The 22177-nt window shown below is 31.3% G+C and overlaps 1 protein-coding gene across 1 annotated transcript; it reads left to right on the plus strand.

Annotated features, from left to right (window-relative positions):
- The first annotated feature begins 18358 nt into the window (after window positions 1–18358).
- LOC145323631 (uncharacterized) lies at window positions 18359–21863 on the plus strand. Its single transcript, XM_080166029.1, has 5 exons — window positions 18359–18429; window positions 19124–19206; window positions 19558–20308; window positions 20470–21388; window positions 21587–21863. The coding sequence occupies exons 1-5, from the start codon at window positions 18402–18404 to the stop codon at window positions 21753–21755; spliced, it is 1950 nt and encodes a 649-aa protein (XP_080022155.1). The 5' UTR covers window positions 18359–18401; the 3' UTR covers window positions 21756–21863.
- The last annotated feature ends 314 nt before the right edge of the window (window positions 21864–22177 follow it).

Here is a 22177-nt window from a genome sequence, read left to right on the forward strand (position 1 = left end):
GTGGTGAACATTGCCGAAGTCGAAGGAAAGGTGCAAACCTGCGGAAACAAAGATAATATTGATTATTTAAAATAATTAAATATTAACATTTTTTCCGCAGGTGTGCACCTTTCCTTCGATTTCGGCAATGTACACACCCGCGGAAGTGAAGATAATTTAAATTAATTATTTGTTATTTCTTTCAGATTTTGAAATTATTTAGTAATGTTTTAGTTTATAAATTATAATACTTAATAGTTAATAGTTATTAATACCTTTATTTTCTAAAATCTTCTTGAAGGATTCCATGTAATACTTGTGCTGCCCCTGCAGCCAGTTATGAAGCTGTTTGCTGGTGGGTGCATCCTGCTTCTTGCCTTTCTCAAGTAAACCGACCTGCTTGGCGACGATATGGTCAAAGGCATTGGCATCCGTATCCTTAAAGCGAATTTTTTAAAGTTAGTATGTTTTTCAACCTATTTTTAAAAAATACACTATTCTAACTGACATGAAGATATATTTCGATTTTAGCAATCATTTTCAATTAATTTTGTTTAAAAAAATATAGGTATGAGACATTAGATAACAGCAAATATGATCAAAAATATTAAACATACATTTACCTTAAAGCGAAGGAAACTTTCATTATTAACCAGTTTTCCTGTTATGTGGCGCAGCGCTTCTAGGGCAGTGACGTATATTTTGACTTCATGGATAACTTCAGCATCTGCCTGGGCCTGTTGAAACTTCCTCTGAAAGCTGGCCAGGTTCACTCCCTTCCTATACTCTCGGTAAACATCTCTGTGGTCAATGATCCAGTGACGGCTAAACCTCCTAAACAGGTAAGCAATTAATATTATTTTTTTTAGCAAAGCTACTCTATAATTCACCTTGTCTGTCAGTATATACTTTAAATGTTTTTGTTTGTTAAAGTTAATACTATAGCTATTGATAATTTTAAATTTATGTCTTCAATTCAAAGTTAAAATAAGTACACAAATAAAACCATCTAAGGACCTATACGAAGCTGTACTGTAAAGGAGAACCATATAGGTTCAGTGGTTAGCGAGATCCTTAGCTACAGACAAACAGAGCTTACTTCTTTATAAGTTTACTAGCGGCTACGCCCCTAGAGGCCTCTAGTGGCACTTTAAATGTTTTTGTTTGTTAAAGTTAATACTATAGCTATTGATAATTTTAAATTTATGTCTTCAATTCAAAGTTAAAATAAGTACACAAATAAAACCATCTAAGGACCTATACGAAGCTGTACTGTAAAGGAGAACCATATAGGTTCAGTGGTTAGCGAGATCCTTAGCTACAGACAAACAGAGCTTACTTCTTCAATTATAATTCAAATTATAGAGCAGCATCGCAATTACAAATTAAATTAAATAAAAATAAGAAAATTATTTTTCATAGTTTTATTATTATAGCATATATATGTCAAGTTATGTTATTTATGTGGAATCTAACTAAATATTCACAGGAATGCGATCTCAACTCAATCGATAATGATCACTGACTCATCAGAGTCATCACCTTCACCTTCGCTCGCGCCACCTTCGTGTTCCAGAACTTCCAGGATGGCGTCAATATCTCCATCATCGGAAGATGGATTTACATCGCCGGAGATATCGGGATATTCGTCTTCATCTGATGATAGATCTACTGTGCCATCTAATCCTATCGCACGGTCATAGACAGCTAACGCCTGGATAACGTCGTCACGGTAACCGTTGCATTTTGCTTCCATTTGCTGCAGAACAAGTTGGTTTTGTTCGCGTGTACGCTGAGAAGATGGAAGGGCTTGGTGAAGGAATTGGTATATACCAATTCCTTCACTAAATAGTCTGATCGCCTGCATATTCCGAACACTCTGAAACCCCGACCTGTAAAGCAGGTTAGATATATCTTTAAAAGATCTGTGAAGGACCTGATAATGGGCGTACCATCCAGGCATCAGGTCGGGGTATAAACTTGGTTCTGGATCTGTACAGGTAAGTGTACGGGGGAAGTAAGGAACCAAGTCATCCATCGCTACCGGCTTGCGCCTGCGCCCAACTGTGACTCTCTGTCCTTGTTCCGCCATAATAACGATAGCAAAAATAAAACAAATGTTCAAATGTTGTCACTTCAAAGGTCTGTAAGCAAATGAAATTTCAAGGAATCATTAATTACCCCCTACAAATTTTTCTTTGTTGTTGGTTTCCAAGAAATTATTAAGATTTATAATATTCTAGATATCTTCAATATGTGTGAAATATTTTTAACAAGGATGACAATATCCATTAAAGCAAAACATTAACATAAATGCATTAGTATAATCAAAATTATAAGTAAGTATTCTGTCTATAAGTATAAATTATATAAATACTAACATACTGACGTCTATAACCAACACAAATTATAGAAAAGCTTCGCTAATTCCTAGTATTTTGAATTTTCCATATGTTTTGTTTTGTTTTGTTTCTTGGGGGGGGGGGGGGGAACATTAACATAAATGCATAAGTATAATTATAAAGTAAGTATTCTGTCTATAAATTATATAAAATAGTAATACTAACTGACGTTTATAACCAACACAAATTATAGAAAAGCTTCGCTAATTCCTATTTTCCATATGTTTTGAATTGTTAACTTATTTCTTGGGGAGGGGGGGGGGGGGAGGGGTCAATATTTGTATCGTAAGTTGTAATGTAACGGTCAACCTTCAAATAGGGGAGGGGTGAGACTACACTAGTATAATAAATTATAATCTTACCCACTCCCCAAGTTAAAAATTAATCGTGACCCCCCCCCCCCCCTCTCATATATATAAACATAGTGAAAATGAAATTATAAGAATCCTTGTTACTCTATAATTAAGGTATGTCCATACGTCCCTCCGTCCGAGTCTTTTTACGGAAATACACTATATTGTTATATATAGAAAAAGATTGTTATAAATGTGTTTTTTATCACGTATTTTACAATTTTTTTGTCCATTTTCACCGCTCATTATGAATATGGGCGGAGTGGTAATGCGCGCCCCCCCCCCCCCATGTAACCCCCTAAAATTGGGGTTGGTGTTGTATGTAATAAATATTAGGAGGTAATAGGATATCTGTTTAGCTCCCCCCCCCCCCAAAAAAATAGGGGGAAAAACATAAATATTAGGAGGGGATAGGACAGTTGACAATAATAAATAATAATCAAAAATCAAAATGCTGAACTGATAAGAAATAATTAATAAACAATTTTAAGTTTAGGCAAATTTAGGATTATGTAATTGTAAATTCAATTGTTTAAGTTTTAACGTTTTTCTATTAGCTTAATGCTTCAAAAGACAACCATACATTGTTCCAAATGGTCTATTTATTATTCATAATTTTAGAGCTTCGCTACTTATGTATGTTTTATAATTATTAGGTAGACATGTAAGAATTCTGCTAATTTCCCCTTTGAGGAGGGGGGGAGGATTTGATGCTTAATCTTTCATGTCACACGGTCCACGGATAAAAAACAAATATATAATATCGTAACCAACCTGGTAATGGTATGGTAATAATTGGGGTGGGGGGGGGGGGGGGGAGAAACAAGATTAAATTTGGATTTAATACGATGAAATTATAGTAAATAAATTAGCCGTTAGAGGGTAAATATTTCAAATTGTTCTTAAATTTATACTTTCATCATTCATTGGTGAGAAAAGTTAAAAATTATATTTCAAGTTTTAGAAACCTATTTTTAAGAAAAGTTACATTTGAGACGAATTGATTTCACAAAGTATTCGGTAATGTAGAAAACAAACAAAATTGCTTCAAAGTTACATATTGAAAGTTGGAATATAGATAACTTCTCTATATGCTTTATAACACTTTATGAAGGCTTTTTGGCCAATTATATTATAGATTGATGATAATATCTGTGATAATATCATTTCATATGTTTTAAGTTTTAAAAACATTCTTTCGCAAGGAAGGGAAATTTAAATTTTTTTAAAAAGGGTCAACTAAATAACATGACACGGATATGAAGCAAAATTGTAAGTGAATTAGTTGGAAGACTCTAATTGCAATAAAACCTACTCTTTTTGAATAAAACAAATATACAAAGTTTTTACTTTTTAATTCGTTCGTTCTTTAAGACAGATAGCTATTTCTTTCATAGTTAAACGGCTCCTCGGGGCTAAAAAAACTGGTTTTAATAATCAAACGATTGTACATTTCTGTTCTGTCTATATATCATAGTTATCATTGAAAACCAAAGAATAAAATAATAGGATGTCTGTTAATCTCCACGGATAAAAAACTTTCCTAGGAGTTTTATGAAGGCTTTTTGATCAATTATACAAACTACAAAGATATGATGATAGTAACCAAATTTAGATAATCACTTTAATAATTTTAGTTCTTTCTTTTTGTCTGTCTATCTTTTATTAAATACAAATCGTAAAATTCGGAATAACTATATACGGTTTTTTTGGACTTCAGTTGAAAGAAATCGTTTTTACTTTCCGGTCATACGCTTATAATACGATGTGATAATTTGATAAATATCTATTTTTTGAATTAAATTTATCGCCTGGACAGACATACTTACAAAGCTATGTTCATATATATTTAAGATTTGAGATTAGTTTGTTTCCCTTCAGTATTTTATTTTTTTTGGAGCGAAGCTATTTCATAATTAAGTTTTTTAAAATTTTTATAGACATTTTTCCGTGCATTTTAAATTTGTTTCAATTTTCCCATAATTACTAAAATAAAAGAATAATGTCAGTTTGATAATAAAAGTACTCGTTTTTATGGTAAATAAAATTAACATATCTTCGCGCCTTAATCGCTGTACAATATTTATTTTTGGGGGGGGGGGCGGGGAGGAAAAATTTATGTCACCTGATTAAGGAAGGGAAACTGGAAGGGTCAACTTAACTGAACTCACATGAGAAATATGAGATCTTCAAGTTCATACAGAACAATAATTTTCTATAATTAGGGTCAGTTTGTCCGTCGACTATTTGTCGACTATTCTGAACTATTTAAGTGTTTGTGTTATTATCCGTTTGTTATACAGTTTCAGAAATCGTTTTAATCTTACAGAACAATAGCTTTTTTATAATTAGGGCTGGTCAATCTCCGTAAGAAAGCGGATAGCTTTTTTCATTTCTGGTAATGTAGGCATTTGCTTCCTGTATCCGTTTGTCATAAAGTTTCAGTACTAGTTTTTATGGATGTTTTAATCCTTGTTAATATTCCCCAATATACAAGGTATATTGATAAAAGCGTTTTTTTTTTGGGGGGGGGGGGGAACATTTATGACCGCATAAAGCTAAGGGTCAACTCATGATACAGGAAATATGAGACCTTAGAGAACAAGGACAAATCGTTACAATTTACAAAACTAACTCCAATCCAAATAAAATAAAAATATTTATTTTCATTTTATTTAAGTCAACATAGTTTATTTATTTATTTAGATTATTTATTTCATTAAAGTAAAAAAAGTTATGATTATTGTTTTGTTAGTATGTTAGGTTAAATAATAAATTAGTACATATTACTTGAGTTAGAATGATTAATACATTATTTAATGGTTATTGGTGGTTTATTTTTTAACTTTTCTTTCACTTTATGATATTAGCAAGTTTGATATATGGTTGAGTTGAAATGTAGAAGACAGTAAGCAGGGTGGAGGGTTGGATAATGTAGGGTGTTGGATCTTTGGAAGGTGGATTATTATAGAGTAGATACGCTGAAAGCCTGAAACAAAAAATCTTAAGTCTTAACAGCTATGTGAGGGAGAGGGGGGGGGGGTGGTAATTTATCTATCCTTTACAACCCTCTCACATACTCACACGACAATACAAATACACATAATAAATACTAGGATATGACAATGAAAGAAAAATCGAGATTTTTGGAATAAAGAAAGGGGAGAATAAATTATTTAAAAGTCTTATCTATTATACAAATTTTATATCTAAGTTTTCATATTTATTGAATTGTTTACAAGTAAAACTGATATGGTTCTGATATCGCAAAAACCAATCAACCAATATTATTTTTTTATAATTCATTCTAAAAAAATAAAAAAAACTCATCAATATTTAATTTTTAAAGTTTTCATATTTATTGAATTGTTTAAAAGTAAAACTGATATGGTTCTGAGTTCTGATATCGCAAAAACCAATCAACCAATATTATTTTTTATAATTCATTCTATAAAAATAAAAAACTCATCAATATTTAATTTTTAAAAAAAATTGTATAAAAAGTAAAAAAAACACTGAGAAAATATTAGGTGTAGAGGTTTCGTGTTTTTTCTAGACAGCCATATTGGCTATTTTTCCAAATTTTGACGAAACGAAAAAATTTATTGGAAAATATCAGTAAATATTAACTTTCAGGATCGTATAAATTTAGAAAAGATTTTAATATTTAGGTTTCCTGTCCAAATTCAACCCTTTCCCTAATTGTTATAAACGTCTTTGGACAGTTAGAAACTAGGGGGAATATTAAAGAAATATTGACCCGACAGTTTCAAATTTCCATCGTCTAAGATCTATTGAATAGATTTCTAGTAGACATATGTCTGGCAAGGATCATTAGAAATCAGAGATCTTAAGTGACAAATGAATGTACAAATATGATCACCTATTCTGTAAACTTTAAGGGAAAAGTTTGGACACTGCTGGTTTATACAACCGAATCACAAATAAAAAGTATTTGTTCATACAGTTATTTATGTTTTAGTAACTGGTGTTAGATCCTCAGTCTTTTTTTTATGTCTTTAAAGTACGAGATTCTCTAAGCTGCTATTTAGGGTATAGTTTTTACGAACTAATATATATGAAACTTTATTTGTACATACATTTCTGTGTAAATTGAATCTACATGAAGAAAATGTGCAGAGCTGGATCTTTAAATCGTTTATTGGTGCGCTGAATCGAGGCGATCCAGTTCGGCGCACCTAGATATTATTAGATTTCAATCTTTAAATCAAAATGGAATGGGCGAATCAGCGCGCCCAGTGGCGCGGTACTGGCGCGGCAATGGCACTCAACGAGTGACATTGCTGCGCCAAACATGGGTGAACTGGATCGCCCCGATTCAGCGCACCACTAAACGATTTAAAGATCCAGCTGAGGTGATTTTGCAGATAGGTGTCTGAAAACTTTGAAGATCCTACAACTTTAAAAATAACTTTTGATCTTTAGTAAATAGTTTGTGCTACTCTTGGACGCTCTCATTATTGTAACTTTTACTGTATGTAGGTTTTTATTTACCAAAGTTATTAAAGGGGAATATAATTATACATACATCATATGTCCTAATTTTGTTTATTCAAATAATAATGCCACACGTCCAAGTACACCAATAAATAACTTAATATAAATGTGATTGTTACGTAAATATACTAGCGAATACGCCCTTTGAAGCCTCTAGGAACACTTTAGATGAGGGAGGGGGAATCGAACCCTTCCCTAAAATATAGATAAAAATCTTCCCTGGACATATAAGAAGCTTCACTGTAAAGGAAAATCATATCAATTAATAAGATAGCGAGATCCGTCGGATAGCTACAGACAAAAAAAGCTTACTACTTTTTTTCTACTGGGCTAGTGGCTTCGCTTTTTATTTGAATGGGGAGGAATAAATGCCTTTCTCGTGTTCATTCGAAACAGGTGGATCAGAACCGGTTTTCATCAATACGAAAAAAACTATGTCTAGCATCGAATTATATCCAGTTTTCTACGAATATAAAAATGTACAATCAGCCCGTGCCTTCGGCAACTCTGGGCTAAAAAATCTGGTTTTAATCTTATAATTGTACATTCTATATCCGCGGAAAGCTGTTTATAATACGATGCGAAGAATAACTATTCTTAAGAACCATGTCCATGATATGAAAGGGGGTGCGTTTTCAATTCCTCAAATGTATTAATTTTTTTAATCACAAGAGCATAATATTACAAGAGCACAAAGTGTTTCTTTCTTTGCACCAAAAGCATCATTTAATATTTTATTTCATTTTTTTATTGTGAAACACTTGCAGTATTCATGGTATGCGGAAACGAAGGGACACCATAAAAGTTTGGGGTGGAATAATATATCCCACCCTTCCGGAAACAAAATTGCAAACGTAAGTTTTCCCCGGAACTCTGACCAAACTTTTAGTAATTTCTTCCAATAAATATAAAACTAACATTTACAGGGTGGCCATATTTTTTTCTAGCAGAAAATCTTATTATACAAAGTAGTAAGATCTTCTGTTTGTCAGTTAAGATCTTGCAAAACACAGGAACGATCAGAGTTTAAATTTCATGGAAGATTCATATACTTAATTAGATGGTTTTAGTATGTTTTCAAATACGCATTGAGTAAATCCAATTTTATAAAGTTTTAAAAAGTAATATAAGAGAATGTTAAAATTTGATTTGTATTGAATTGTAATATCTTAAAGAAAAAAAATATGCCCTAATTTTTATGATTTAAAGTTTAAAATACTATATGTAATGCATTACTCTCATTTAAGAAAATATCTAGAGTAGTATGACAAACAAATAGTCAAAACTATAATCCACTAATCTATTTATAAGCATATTAGTCTTCATATCTAAATATGTATTTATAACAATTTGTGTCTCTCTATAATCTTCTTCTATGGTATACAATGATTAGAAAGAGATTTTCTGTATGAGTGCACAATGCATGCTCAATAATATATCTATAATATATGTGTACAGGGTGTTCATCAAATAATACCTGCTTACTAATATTATATATCTAACTATTTAGTAGCTTCTAGAAAATTGGAAAAATTGCTTAAATCATCCTATATCTTTTCTAAAAACAACTTTAGACCTAAGTGAAGCTCTATAAAATATTGATATTATTTATTGAAATCTTATGCACCTGACAGAAAAACCTTACTACTTTATATAATTGGGACCATCCTTACCATTACTTGATCTACTATTATTTAAAATAATACAAGAATTTGAAGACCGAATTTTTGGAAAAAATATTAGATGTGTTCCCTATAAATATGTTATAGATCTTTTTTAGTAGCGAAGCTACTCTATAATTCGAAATGTCCGTCCGTCCGTCTGTCCGTCTGAGACAAAGTGGGGGAAAAGTGATTTTCTCGGCTCCTATAAAAGATAGAAAGCTGAAAATTTTAGTGAAGATTCTTCTAACATATGCACATCTAATCTATACATTGTTTTGTCCATTCGTCTGTTATTTGGGGTGCTAGATCGATTCCTCCATTTTCTTGTTTTTCTGATTTTCTCAACTCCTTTTTAAGATAATGAGCTGAAATTTTCAGGGATTGCTTAAATTTACATTTTACATATTTTCCTTAAGTTTTATTACGATTTTTATATTAATAGGGGTGCTAGATCGATTCCTAGATTTTTAGGTTTTCTATTCTTTTCTCAATTCCTATTCAGGATTTGCGGCTGAAATTATCAGGGATTGAATATGCTCATATTCTACATATTTTCATCAAGTTTTATAAAGATTTGTTTATAAATTGTGGTGCTAGATCGATTCCTAGATTTTTCATTTTTCGTGCTTGAAAGGTTGCGTGATTTTGAAGTTTTTGTCATTTCCCTATTTCATCAAATATATAGGATAACACTGGTATATTGTAAATATATTCATAATATACATTCATAATTTCTGAGCTTCGCTACTTATGGATGCTGTCATCCTTATTTCACTACATATCTATTTATATTTATCTATACAAATGTATATTTTTAAACTTTGTGTGTAAGTGTGTGTGTGTGTGTGTATGTGTGAGTGCATGGATATTAAAGTTACATACTGTGGTAGATGATAGAAAATTGAAATTAAGAGTAACTCTATTAAACTAGTTCAAAGCTTTCATTACAAGAACAAAATTGAAACTGCAGTGTTGACTTTCCCTGGATTACCTTCATGAATTTACATTAAAATAATGAGCAACATAAACAATTCATTAAAAACTTTTTTTTGAAAATTTTAGACTATACCAATTTCAAATGTCTAAATATAATACTGAAAAGATATATGCAAATGTCATTACAATAAATCTTACTAAACTATTTGCTTTCATTTTCCTGTTGATATAGCTCCATATGTTGCACCATTAGCAGTATACTCAAATAGATTATTCTCTAGGTAATGATAGGCAAAAAGTTATTATACTCAACCTATGCTTTGATTCCAGAAAATATTTATATTTGTAAACTAAATTCATTAAACCAAATATTGTATTTATTATTTTTAAAAATAACATGCTAGTATGAAGAAAAGGTAAAAAGATTATGCTATGAATGTTTATGCTTGGTCAGATCATAAAAGGATTTTCAACCTGAAATTTTACACAAGAGAAAATCTAGTGTTAAGGCCCTCTACAAAATTTAAACAAGGAATATAAACATAAATATAGTAAAACAAATAGATTTTAACTATTCAACATCTTAATGTAAAGTAAGAGAGTATGAATTGTCATATGTTTCAATTATAATATTTATTCTATTCCAATGTTTAAGATATATTTGTAGGTATTTTAATTTTTTTCTTAACAGATTGGTAAATCATTCTTGCTTTAGTGTTAAAGCCCTGTAAATTCTTTTACTATTATGATAATCATGTGAAATAACTTCTCTAGGTAAGGTTCTTAACACTAAAACTTGTGGGGGATATATTATAGGGATATAAAAGAAGATAATTAACAATATGGAATAATTATTCATAAGGGAATAATCCAAAGTAAATAGGAAGTTAGCTTCAACCCTAAACTAATCAGGTTAATTAGTAGAAGATGATCATTAGCAAAAAAATGATTATTTGCTTATGTAGAGAAAACACTCAACACTTATTAGGTACAGAAAAGAAAAACATTCACATGTACAGGCAAGCAGGGGCGTCCAAGCTTTTTATTTTGGGAAGGTAAAAATTTTTTAGGGGGGGTAAATACCCCCTCCTAAATGGTTGGGGGTGCCCAGGGTAGGGGTAAATTTTAAATGGGGGGGGGGGGTAAAATCAAAAAATTTTGGGGGGTGCCGTTTGGGGGGGGGGGGTAATCGCCCCATTACCCCCCCCCTTGGACGTCTATGCATGCAAGTTATTTTCATATTTTCATTCATGTACCAAATGATAATAATAGCCAATATATTAGCCAAGGCCCACTTCAACAATTGTATGGTACATGTTTTTTTATATAATAGTTCAGTACCGGTTTTATTTCAGTAAAAATTAATCTGATTTTGAGAAATCTTGGAAAGACATGAAATGTTACTCCGATTAATCTACAGCATAGCTGTACAAAAGAATTTGGAAACTTACTTACAATGTTTAAAGTTAATAGAAGAATACTAATATCTTCGCCTATAATTTTCAGGTCTTCGTAACTTGAAGGAAAATTACATTTAACCACCCAAGGAAACACATAAATACTAATATATATTTATACTAATTATACTAACAAATATCGTAGTGGACACCCTGTAATTCACATCTTATACATACGATATTTGTACACACATAGTTGCCAGGGATCTAAAGTGATAAGAAAATGGTCGCTAAATTGATGTATATCCCCAATGAAGACACACAAAATCAACCCTTCTGTAGATTAAAATTAAAGGTTGAAACGTTTGAACACTCAACTTAATAAACAATAATTCAGTAAAAGTTTCCAAAGTTGTTAGGCCAATAAATAAGAAAACGTTATTATAAAACTTTGGGAACAGCCCATTGTCCCCTTTCTCTTTGCATAGTTTCACTTCAATTTCATACCTTGCATCATTTGCAATTTTATTGGACATTTCATCTGGTGAGTAATTTTCAGGGATATTAAGGGATAAGACAAGGGACTAGATTTAAATCCTCAATTATGATAAACAAAACATACTCCTTTATAGATCGAAACTATTAGTTAAAAAGTTATGGCAAAGCCTAGTGTGAACCAACCATTAAAGATTCAATAAAAGTATCCAACATCTACAAGCCAATGCATACTAAAAAAATATGTATCGTATCGCATTATAGACATTTTTCACGAATAATGAAAAAAAAAATCATTAAATAAATACCATTTTTGTTGGTCCCGGGTGAATAAAATCTTAAATTTATCATTGTACGATCCGCAGAAAGCTGTTTATTATACGATGTTATAAATACTCCTACACGTAATAATTGCATATTAACTTAAATAATTATCTCATCCTTCATAAATGCTTTAAAATCTATAGGACGATTCTAACATTCACTTTCAGAGCTATCCTGTATGACTGGACACTTTCCAAATTCTTTATAGCTATGCTCTTAATTATATTTTAAATTTTTATAAACAATGCTTCCAAATGCTTTAAAATTTAAAAATAATTGTCATTGTTACATTGTTTACTCCAAATATTTGTAATTCTGCTAAAAACTATATATCTATACATTTTAGCAAGCAAAGCTTTTCTACAATAAGGATCCTTCCGTTATTTTATGCTTGTTGTTAGAATAGTCCAAAAGATTTCAGACCATCAAGTAAATACTGATAGAATTAGTATACAATCAGCGTATAAAAGTGCAGTACACTTTATTTGCTATTTTATGGTTTGTTGAGTCAATAGAATTTTAGAAATATTTTAGATAAAGGGAACTTTTTCACCTATTTACGTTAGTTGCGCTTTTATAGTATTAATAATTATGTTGCTAACCATTTTCGTAAACAGTTTTTAAGAATATTGATTTTCTATTTTTTTTAAAGGAACTATTTTTCATATTAAGCATTGACATTCTGTATCTGATTTGGTGAGCTTTGCTTTTATGGATGTTGCAATCCTTGCTCTTTTTCTGCTAAAAACTATTATTTATAGATTTTTCCTCTATCATTTATCATACTAATTACCAGGAGGTAGGGGTGTATAATATAATATAATATATATATGGATAGAGAGATAGTACAACAAAGAAATGAGTAGTGCTTCAGAGGAGAAGTTAGCTGAATGCAATAGACTAATAAAGCCCCTCAAATAAAGATTATCATAATCCAAAAATCCCCCTCTCCCCTCCCCCTTGGGAAAAGTCTTTAGAGTATGTGGAACGTTTTTTATATGGCTCAACTTAAATTTTTTTTGGGAGGAAAGGTTTCCTAACACAATATATCGTTTTTTGGAGGGGGGAGGCCGGAGGGGGTATTCTGTATATATTTAGACACAATCACACACATTCAGATGCATTAGTATATTGAATAAAAAAAGATCAAGTTTTTTCTTTTTATCTTGATCGGACGACAAAACATCTCCCCCCACTCCAAAACCATATAAATTTGAAATGAAAATTAGGGGGAGTGTCAGAACTAAAGTAATGAAACTAGGATTATTTTAAACGCCCTGTTTCATAATTTCTTTTACTCTGCAGGGCTACCCAAGAAATAACTTAACCAAACCTAGGTTAGACCTTTAATAAGATGACTTAGAGTACTAACATTTTAGGGAATAACTTGTCAAATATACCTGTTCTTTTAAGCTTTCGAAAAAAATATATTTCAAAATAGAACAATTTTTATTTTTTACAATATTTTGTGTCACCTGATTTGAATTTGCATATAATATGAATATAATATAACCTCCTCCTACTATGCACTAAGATGCTAGTTTATTTACAAGAATTCATGCATTTATAGTTTTAGCTAAAACAAAATACGTAAAAAAAATCTCACATTCAACATTAACATTCTGATTAATTTAAAAAAGATAATAATTCACCTGGTTTCATGCTTTTTTATTATCCACTTACTAAACATGTACAACCTCCTATCCCCCATCCCCCTCTGATATAACTTTTTAAATGAGTCTTCTTATCTTTGAATTATTTTAAAATTAAGGACTCCGGTACCTAGTTGTTTAAAGCTCAAAATCTAGCACAATTTCTTGTGCATTTCCCTTTTTAATTACAAAATAACCAATAGTCATATTCTTTTATATTCCTGATTATGAAATTGAAGTTTACAACAAAGCATCTATACAAAACAAATACCTTACAAATAGATATATGTCATTTAGAAGACTTAAACAGAAAATTATTCTAAAAAATTTCTTATTTAATATTTATTTTGATTTAATTATCATTTTATCACAAGTTAAGTTTATTGGAATATTTACTTGAATTTAAAGATATAATTTTAGTATTTTTAGGTAGCGTCATGACGTCATATGGCTGATTTTTGAAACACTTAGTCCCGCTACATTTTTAAAGTCTAGAAATGGGGACATACAAACTGGCATAATTTATATTTTGTATCTAAGCAGAAGAATTTTTCCTTTTTGATTTATTCGAAACTCTTAAAATTAAAATTATCTCATAGAATAATCAAATATTATTTTTCTCGTATTCATTTGAATCCGGTGGATAGGAACCGGTTCTCATGAATACGAAAAAACTATGCCTAGCATCGTATTATATCCAGTTTTCTACGAATATATAAATGTACAATCATAAGATTAAAACTAGTTTTTTTAGCCGGTGCCTTCGGCACCACGGGGCTAAAAAAACTAGTTTTAATTTATAATTGTACATTCTATATCCGCGGAAAGCCGTTTATAATACGATACGAGAAATAACTATTAAGCGACTGTTCAACATCTGAACAGCACAATATATTCACTTTTATTGGAATTCAAACTATAAAGTTTATCTTTTTTGTGAAAAATTTGACTATTAAAGTTTATATTGTGACTCTATTTCTAATATGATAATACCAAAACTACAAAGTATACATACTAATTAACATATTGACAAATTCTCATCTATATTTCAAATATTATTTTTGTTTTAAATCATCATTTAATTTTTGTTTAACCTTTTTTATTCAAAGTTAATGAGTTACAAATTCAACTTGAAAACTTATTAATATCAAACTAAGACTAAACTCAGCTAAGCAACTAGTGCAGATATCTATCTAAAATAGCAGCCGAGTAAATAAAAATTTATTAACCGTCAAACTTTATCGACATAAAAATTAGTAATAATAGTATTACACTTTTTTGATTTCATCATTATATGCATAATTGCTATCAGTTGTGTAAAGGCTATTAAAAAAGCAAAAACATTACATATGAAGCAACATAAAGTCTATAAAAGTTTCAATTTATAAATCAAAACAATATTAACAGCTGGGGGGGGGGGGGGGGAGGGTTGATCATAATGAATATTTAATTTTAACTTTTCTTTATAACAAATTGAAAATAAATATTCTATATATATTTTTAATAAATATCACTATTGTCTTCACTGATTTCATAGCACTATATGACCATATAAACGTATGATTTATTTTAGAATATCATAAAGTTTAAAATAATAAATATAAAAAATGACATGCTTATTTTGTTCCTTATTGGGTGTAAATAAATGAGAACCTAACCATAAACTGTATAGCTAAATTTATCTGTGTGTGTGTGTGTGTTTGTATGTGTGTGTGTGTACCTCTCGGAGTATCTCTCTCGCACCCCACGGGCTTGACGTAGCACCCAAAACCATCTCTTTGCGGTGTTGAAACAATTCAGCCAAAAAAGTATTTAGAAAAAGAAGTATTATAAACTTTATAGAGCTACTGTTATTTTCGTTTGTAAGTTGCTTTAACAAAGAATGTACCCAAAATAATTATAACTTCTTTGTTTAACTTGGGGTTTTATATGTCATGAAATACATATTATATTGGCTTGCCATTGCTTGCCGTTACTTATGAACAGATAATAATATTTCAGAACCATTTCTTTTCGCAATTTATAGTAAAATTTGCTTTATTACGATTTTAGTTACATTGTGTTGTTAAAATAATTCCCCCTCCCAATTAGAAGTGTACAAAATATAAACTATTTCTGAGTTAGGATATTTATTATATTGGAATCTTATTTTTGGTTGAACATTGATTTTCACCCACTCGGGATAGTAAAGATTTTTAAAAAAGCCATTGGAGGGATTAGGTAACGTTAATTGGTTAGTTAAGGTTTATTAGAATTAGGTATGGTTAGTCCCACGCAGTGCAGTGGTTTAACATTCACTAGACACCATGGGAATTAGGTGCAGTTCTAGATGTCATCACGTAATTGTTAAACTCAATTTAGTAGCCACTCTATGACTTAGTTTATTGGTAAGTCCGTCATTCTGTCCGTTAGTTTAGGGGAAAATGTGATTTTAATGGCTGCTAATTGAAAAGACGGCTAATTTTTTCCAAAGATTCCTCTGGCCGATCTACTAAAGAGGGGATTTTTTCGCGTATTTTAGCTGTAAAGTTGTGTGTTACAGTTTAGTCAAATGCGCTTATTAAGTTTAACTGTTATTAATTATGTTCATTAGGATATATAAGTTGGAGATTTGAAATCTACATCAAATTTTAAGGATTTTTATTTATAAAATTCGTTTTTTGTATAATTATTTATCTAAAAGCGGAAATACAATTTAAGTTAATCAATTTTGACCAATAGGATAGGTTGATTAAAAACTACCTGCGCTCTAATTGGGTCAATGATGTACGACACTTAAGCTTCTCTAATCAGAGCGCAGATAGTTTTTAATCCACCAATCACAGATGTCAAAATTAATTAACTTAAATTGTATTTCCGCTTTTAGATAAAGAATTATACAAAAAAACGAATTTTATGAAAAATCCTTAAAATTTGATGCAGTTTTCAAATCTCCCCCTAACATTAAAATTCCTTCCAACTTATATATCCTAAATTGTACATACATACATATACATTTGGTTATAATTAAAAACATTGCCACTTAATAAGCGCATTTGACTAAACGGTAACACACAAAGAGACATGTTAGAATTATACTATCGATTTTAAACATGATGATTCCTATAACAGTTAGGTACAATTAGAAACTGCAGCAACTTTATAATCGTTACCAAAAAAAGTCCGTACGTCCATTTATAACACGTTAAATTTTTTGACAACATTTCTGTATGATATAATTATCAATACGTACAATAGGACAACAAGCTACAGTATTAAAAGCGAGGCATCTCTATAATCACAAATCCTAATAATTTAATATGCCCTTTTCTGTATCCTAAATTTACGCAATTTTGCAACAAATTTATGTAAATGTTATGTTAAATGTTTATTTAGTTCTGACACTCTATAAGAGTTATTTCTCGTTTGTCCTTCCCTTTGATTTTAGAGCTTTGCTTTTATGGATGTTGTCATCCTTGTGTTATACGTCACTATTTGATTGTACTTCTTTTATATTATATACAAATACAAAACACTTGTGCTATTATTAACAGAGATTAGCTCCTCTGTATTTTAATACTTTTTTTCTTCTTTACAAGACAAGAAAACACACGAGGAATTACAGTAAAGTATTGTACAGTAAAATAAATATTACCCATATTGAAGTATTATACATTAAAATGATATAAAATCATTCAAAATGTTTTTGTCAATAAGTCATTAACAATATATATTTTGTTAAGATGTTTGCACTTTGTTTTTAAGGAAAATTTCATGTTAACTGAAGTACGAACATCCGTACGGTCAAACCCTAATAACTTATGAGCTACGTTACCAATAAAATAGATTAGAAACAAGTAAAATTACATTCTTAGGTTGAGCAGCAACGTATGTGACTTTGAGTTCACGAAAGTATTTATGTAGGGCAGAAAGTGGCTAAATATAATCTACAAACGCCACATGATAGAAGCTAGGGGCGTAGCCATGAAGGAATATAATCATCTCTCTTGCTCAAGATCTATTGAACATTTTAAAAGAAGGTACAATCGGATACACAAGTTATAACAACGCTTCGCTATTAAAGGAAAACAAAGGTATAAATATGAATAAAATATTTGATCTCATAATTAAATATTGACAAAAAAAGGTCCAAAAACTTTATTTTTGATATTTAGATGTGAAGGTTTTCTACATTTACGGTCGGTCTTTATGTTCTGTAACGGATAGCTTTATCGTTCTATATATTTTAAACTTGATGAATGTTCCTGTATCAGTTTAGAGTCTTACCCTTAGAGTGCCTAGTACTGACATCTCCCCTCCTTATTTTATTAATGATTAAATTGAAAATAAGGGGGGAAGGTAGATGTTTTTCCTATGTCTAACCATGGGGGGGGGGGGGGGAGGGATAACCCTGCGGTACCTATTCCTATGGTGTCCTAGCTCTACAGGGCTGCACAGTAGCCATTAGATCCTAACCTAAACTGATCTAAAGTAATACACAAACGAAAAACAACCCCTCCCCAAAATTTTTTTTCCCAAAAATAAGGGGGCCGGGGGGCACTTTTTCCCCTAACAGTGGATATTGCAAGTTCTTTTGATAAGAACAAATGTTAGTCTTATAATAGAATAGAATATAAAAGTAAACACAATTTAATTGAATAAAACTGTAAACAATTGAGTACAATATTTAGTCAACAGAAACATGTACCTCGCCCACATCTTTATCACAGGTAACAGCTATTCCATTATTTTTATCACATAATATTTAATTGTTCCAAACAGCTTAGCTTTTCGAACTTGATCTAACCCTTATTTTCTGTAAACATTTCACTTATGTGAAAAAAAAATCTATCCACAGGTTACTGTTCAATTTGCAAGCAGCAAAGAATTAAATAAAACCAGTGAAAGCCTTCATTTATATGCTCTATAGTTCAAAATAAAAAATTAAGGACTGTGCATGCAATATTTAAATCTTAACTTCTAATTTACTTGTCTTTTAATTGAATTTGTTATTGCTGTTGCAAATATATTTGTTTAGTGTTATTTTTCCTAATATGATTTTTTTTATTTCTACTATATTTATACTTTTTCATTTTTGCCAAAAATGTTAGAAAACTACTAAATATAATAGCAATTTTCTTTAAAAAATTTATCAAGTAATTTTCCTCTGTTGGCAGCTAGGATGTCATGTGAGCGGTGTTGTCTCTTTTTTTCAACAGCTAGAAACAACACCGCTTATGCGACATCTTAGCTCCCAATGTATTTACAGAATGAAATATGAAATTATGTAATTATGAATATACTTATGCTTTATTGTGTATCATTTTATAGTTCTTTATTTTGAAAAATAACTCTACTACTAATACTAACCACAAATATTACTTCTAATTGACATATGGTTCCTTACATTTTTCAATTTTTTAGGATTTGTACTAATTGGGCAGCTTAGCTCTGTTTATGTACCCGGGGAAACTGGAGCTGCCTGGTCCAAGGATGATCTTGTCAAGGTGGATAATCAATAATAATTGCACAGCTCTCTAAAACTCGAGATTGAACTCTGTAAAGAAAGCTAATCTTTTGGAATAGCAAGTTTTTTACCTGGGGTTCAATCACAGAGTTCAAACGCAGGTGCCAGGGTCAGGTTGAAAAGAAAAGTTTCTATATAGCAAAATGATTTTTAGACAACTCATAGCATTTAACTTTAATCTAACCCCAACTTGCTACAAAAAAAACTCTTTAGGATTTTTAAAGCCAGTTTTTACAAAATCGAAAAGAACATTTAAATGAAAATATGCAGTAAAGTTTTAACTATAATTGATCATTTTTATATTGAATCATAATAATGATTTTTATATCAGGTGAGAGGTAAACTGTACTCTCTCTTCCGTGTAAGAGATGGATCAAGAAACGCTGCTAAAGCACTTAGGCTTACTTTTCATGATTGCCTGAAATATGCAGATGGAACAGGTGGATGTGATGGTTGTCTCAACTGGGAGGGTGTTGATACTATACTGGATGATACCAAGTATGCTTACAATAATCCTATTGTAAACGGCACCAATAACAAGGGCCTTGAGGAAATTGTTGATGAACTAGAAAAGATCTATAAGGATGCTAGATACCCAGCCAATGTTCCTCCTATGAAGGAGTCTTTATATGAAACCGGTAAATCTAGAGCAGATCTCTGGTCATATGCTGGTATAGTGGCTGTAGAATTCAGTATGGGAATCAATAACATTGCCTGCCAGGATCAATTTGATGAACGTGTTCCTTCTGTTACCTGTATGCATAAACTTGGAGATGATTCTTGTCTGATTAAGTCTGACAAACAATTCCAGTTTCAACATGGCAGAATTGATTGTCAAGGCTCAGATCCTGAAAGACCTTACATTACAGACAAAGAAGAGAGTCATCCCAGCCCAATTGGAAATGGAAAGCAGACTATTGAATTCTTTAAGAAGGACTTTAATTTTGACGGAAGAGAAACAGCTGCTATTTTTGGAGCCCATACCTTAGGAAGATTTACTATTACAAACAGTTTGTTTCCTTACATCTGGACTTCTAGTGGCACACACACTTTCAACAATGACTACTATAAAGTTATTACAGGTAAAATATTCCTATAATATTTAAAAATATGTCCAGAATATAACAAATCTTAGGATGTTTTTATCACTGATATCAATTTAAACTCTATTAAATTATTACTCCTTGTGTAATTGAAATTTATAATTGATAATATTTGAGGTTTCTTATTTAACTATATTTAGGTGAGGACAGAATGTTCTTTGATGACCCAGAATGTCGTGCAACAGGAGATGCTTATGGCCACAAAATGGTTAAGACCCAGTGGTTGGCTCACTCCAGAAAAATGGACAAACGTGGCGGGCCTGTCTTTTGGATTCACAGAAGTTACATATGCCCACCCATCTACAGTCCATTTCAAACACTTAAACACAAGACATGTTATGAAAATGTTCCAGAAGGTCAGGAATGCCATGCAGATCCTGCTGCTGGAAGTACTGAACCCCGTCAGCCTGATGAAGAGGATGATGATCTGAATAATGGTTGTGAAAGGTTCCGAATTGTGATGAACCGTGATGAAATGGCCATGAACTGTGAGATGGGATTGTACAGGGATTTTGAGGTTACTGATGGTGTTATCCATGGATGTGTTGGATTGGAAGTTTTCAATGAATCAATGCCAATCAATGATGGTGAACCAATCTGGTCTAAGTTACCTGGACAGAAGGGAAGAGCGGAACCTGACTGCAAGTTGCAAGAATTAGCAGAACCAGCTGGGTCCCAACCTCTGCATAAGATCATGGAAGAGTTTGCTGCTGATCAGACAACCTGGGTCAATGCTTTCATACCAACAATGGAAAAAATGATGAGAAATGGATATGACTTCCTGGAAGATAGTGCAGTTGATAGATTTGCCAATGTTGACTGTCCTATCCCAAATCAGAAAGGAGATCTTGAATTGTGTTATGAGCTTAGTGAACCCACAGGCCCAACATTCATGATTGGTAACCTGCACTGGAAGATGGAGGGCAGGGTGCTGACGTACAACAGTACCATCAATGATTACACCTTTGAGGCTAATACTGGAGCTGACAACCAACTCTGGAGGTGGTCTGAATCAGGCTTAATGCTTATCAACATGGCTACCAATAAACCCTTTAAAAGGTGAGTCTAAATTCAGGGAGGGAGGGGACACATTTAGGATCCAATATCTTATAAGCACACTTTATTATTTGTTGGTTCAAAATCTTCTGGTACTAGATGAGTGTCCAAAATTATCAACCAATTGTAAACTACATAATGGCTAATTTAGTTTATCATCATTGGGAATGTTAATTGTTAATTAAATCCTAATTCTTTTAGTTACCACATGTATGAATGGAGAGCTATTAAGTCAGGCGAAAACTTCATGTTGATGAACAACTTTGGCACTGTGCTGAACTGCAAGTCTGCAATAACTGAAGGGAAACCATGCAGAGTTTCTGAACCTTGGAACCTCAAGACACAACTGTTCAAATATATTGAAGTTTGATTATAATTATATTATTGATTATATTGAAGTTTTATTCATGTTTTTTAATGCATATTATTATTGTATGTATATGTAAAATGTTTGAAATTAACATAGCAAATCATTGATTACTCCTTGTTTATTAACCTTCATTAAATTTTACTTTACATATAAACAAACCTGAATTCAAGCTTTTTGGCTTTTTATAATGGCATGAATAAGCATTAATTAAATATAATCAATACCTAATAAAATATGTTACAAAAAGGATGTCAAAGTTGTTTTAAGCAATATGATATCTGAACATCAAAAACTTAAATAACTGAATGCTTTTTATAAGGCTTTACCTACTTTAATTCTTACGAAACTATATCATATTATTGTAGGAATCCACATACAGGTGTTTAATTCACTAGAAGTATTTTTATCATGACTGTAAATAG

Source organism: Acartia tonsa, chromosome 7 (genome assembly GCF_053477335.1).
Source record: "Acartia tonsa isolate MP-2025a chromosome 7, ASM5347733v1, whole genome shotgun sequence".
Lineage (NCBI taxonomy): Eukaryota > Metazoa > Arthropoda > Copepoda > Calanoida > Acartiidae > Acartia > Acartia tonsa.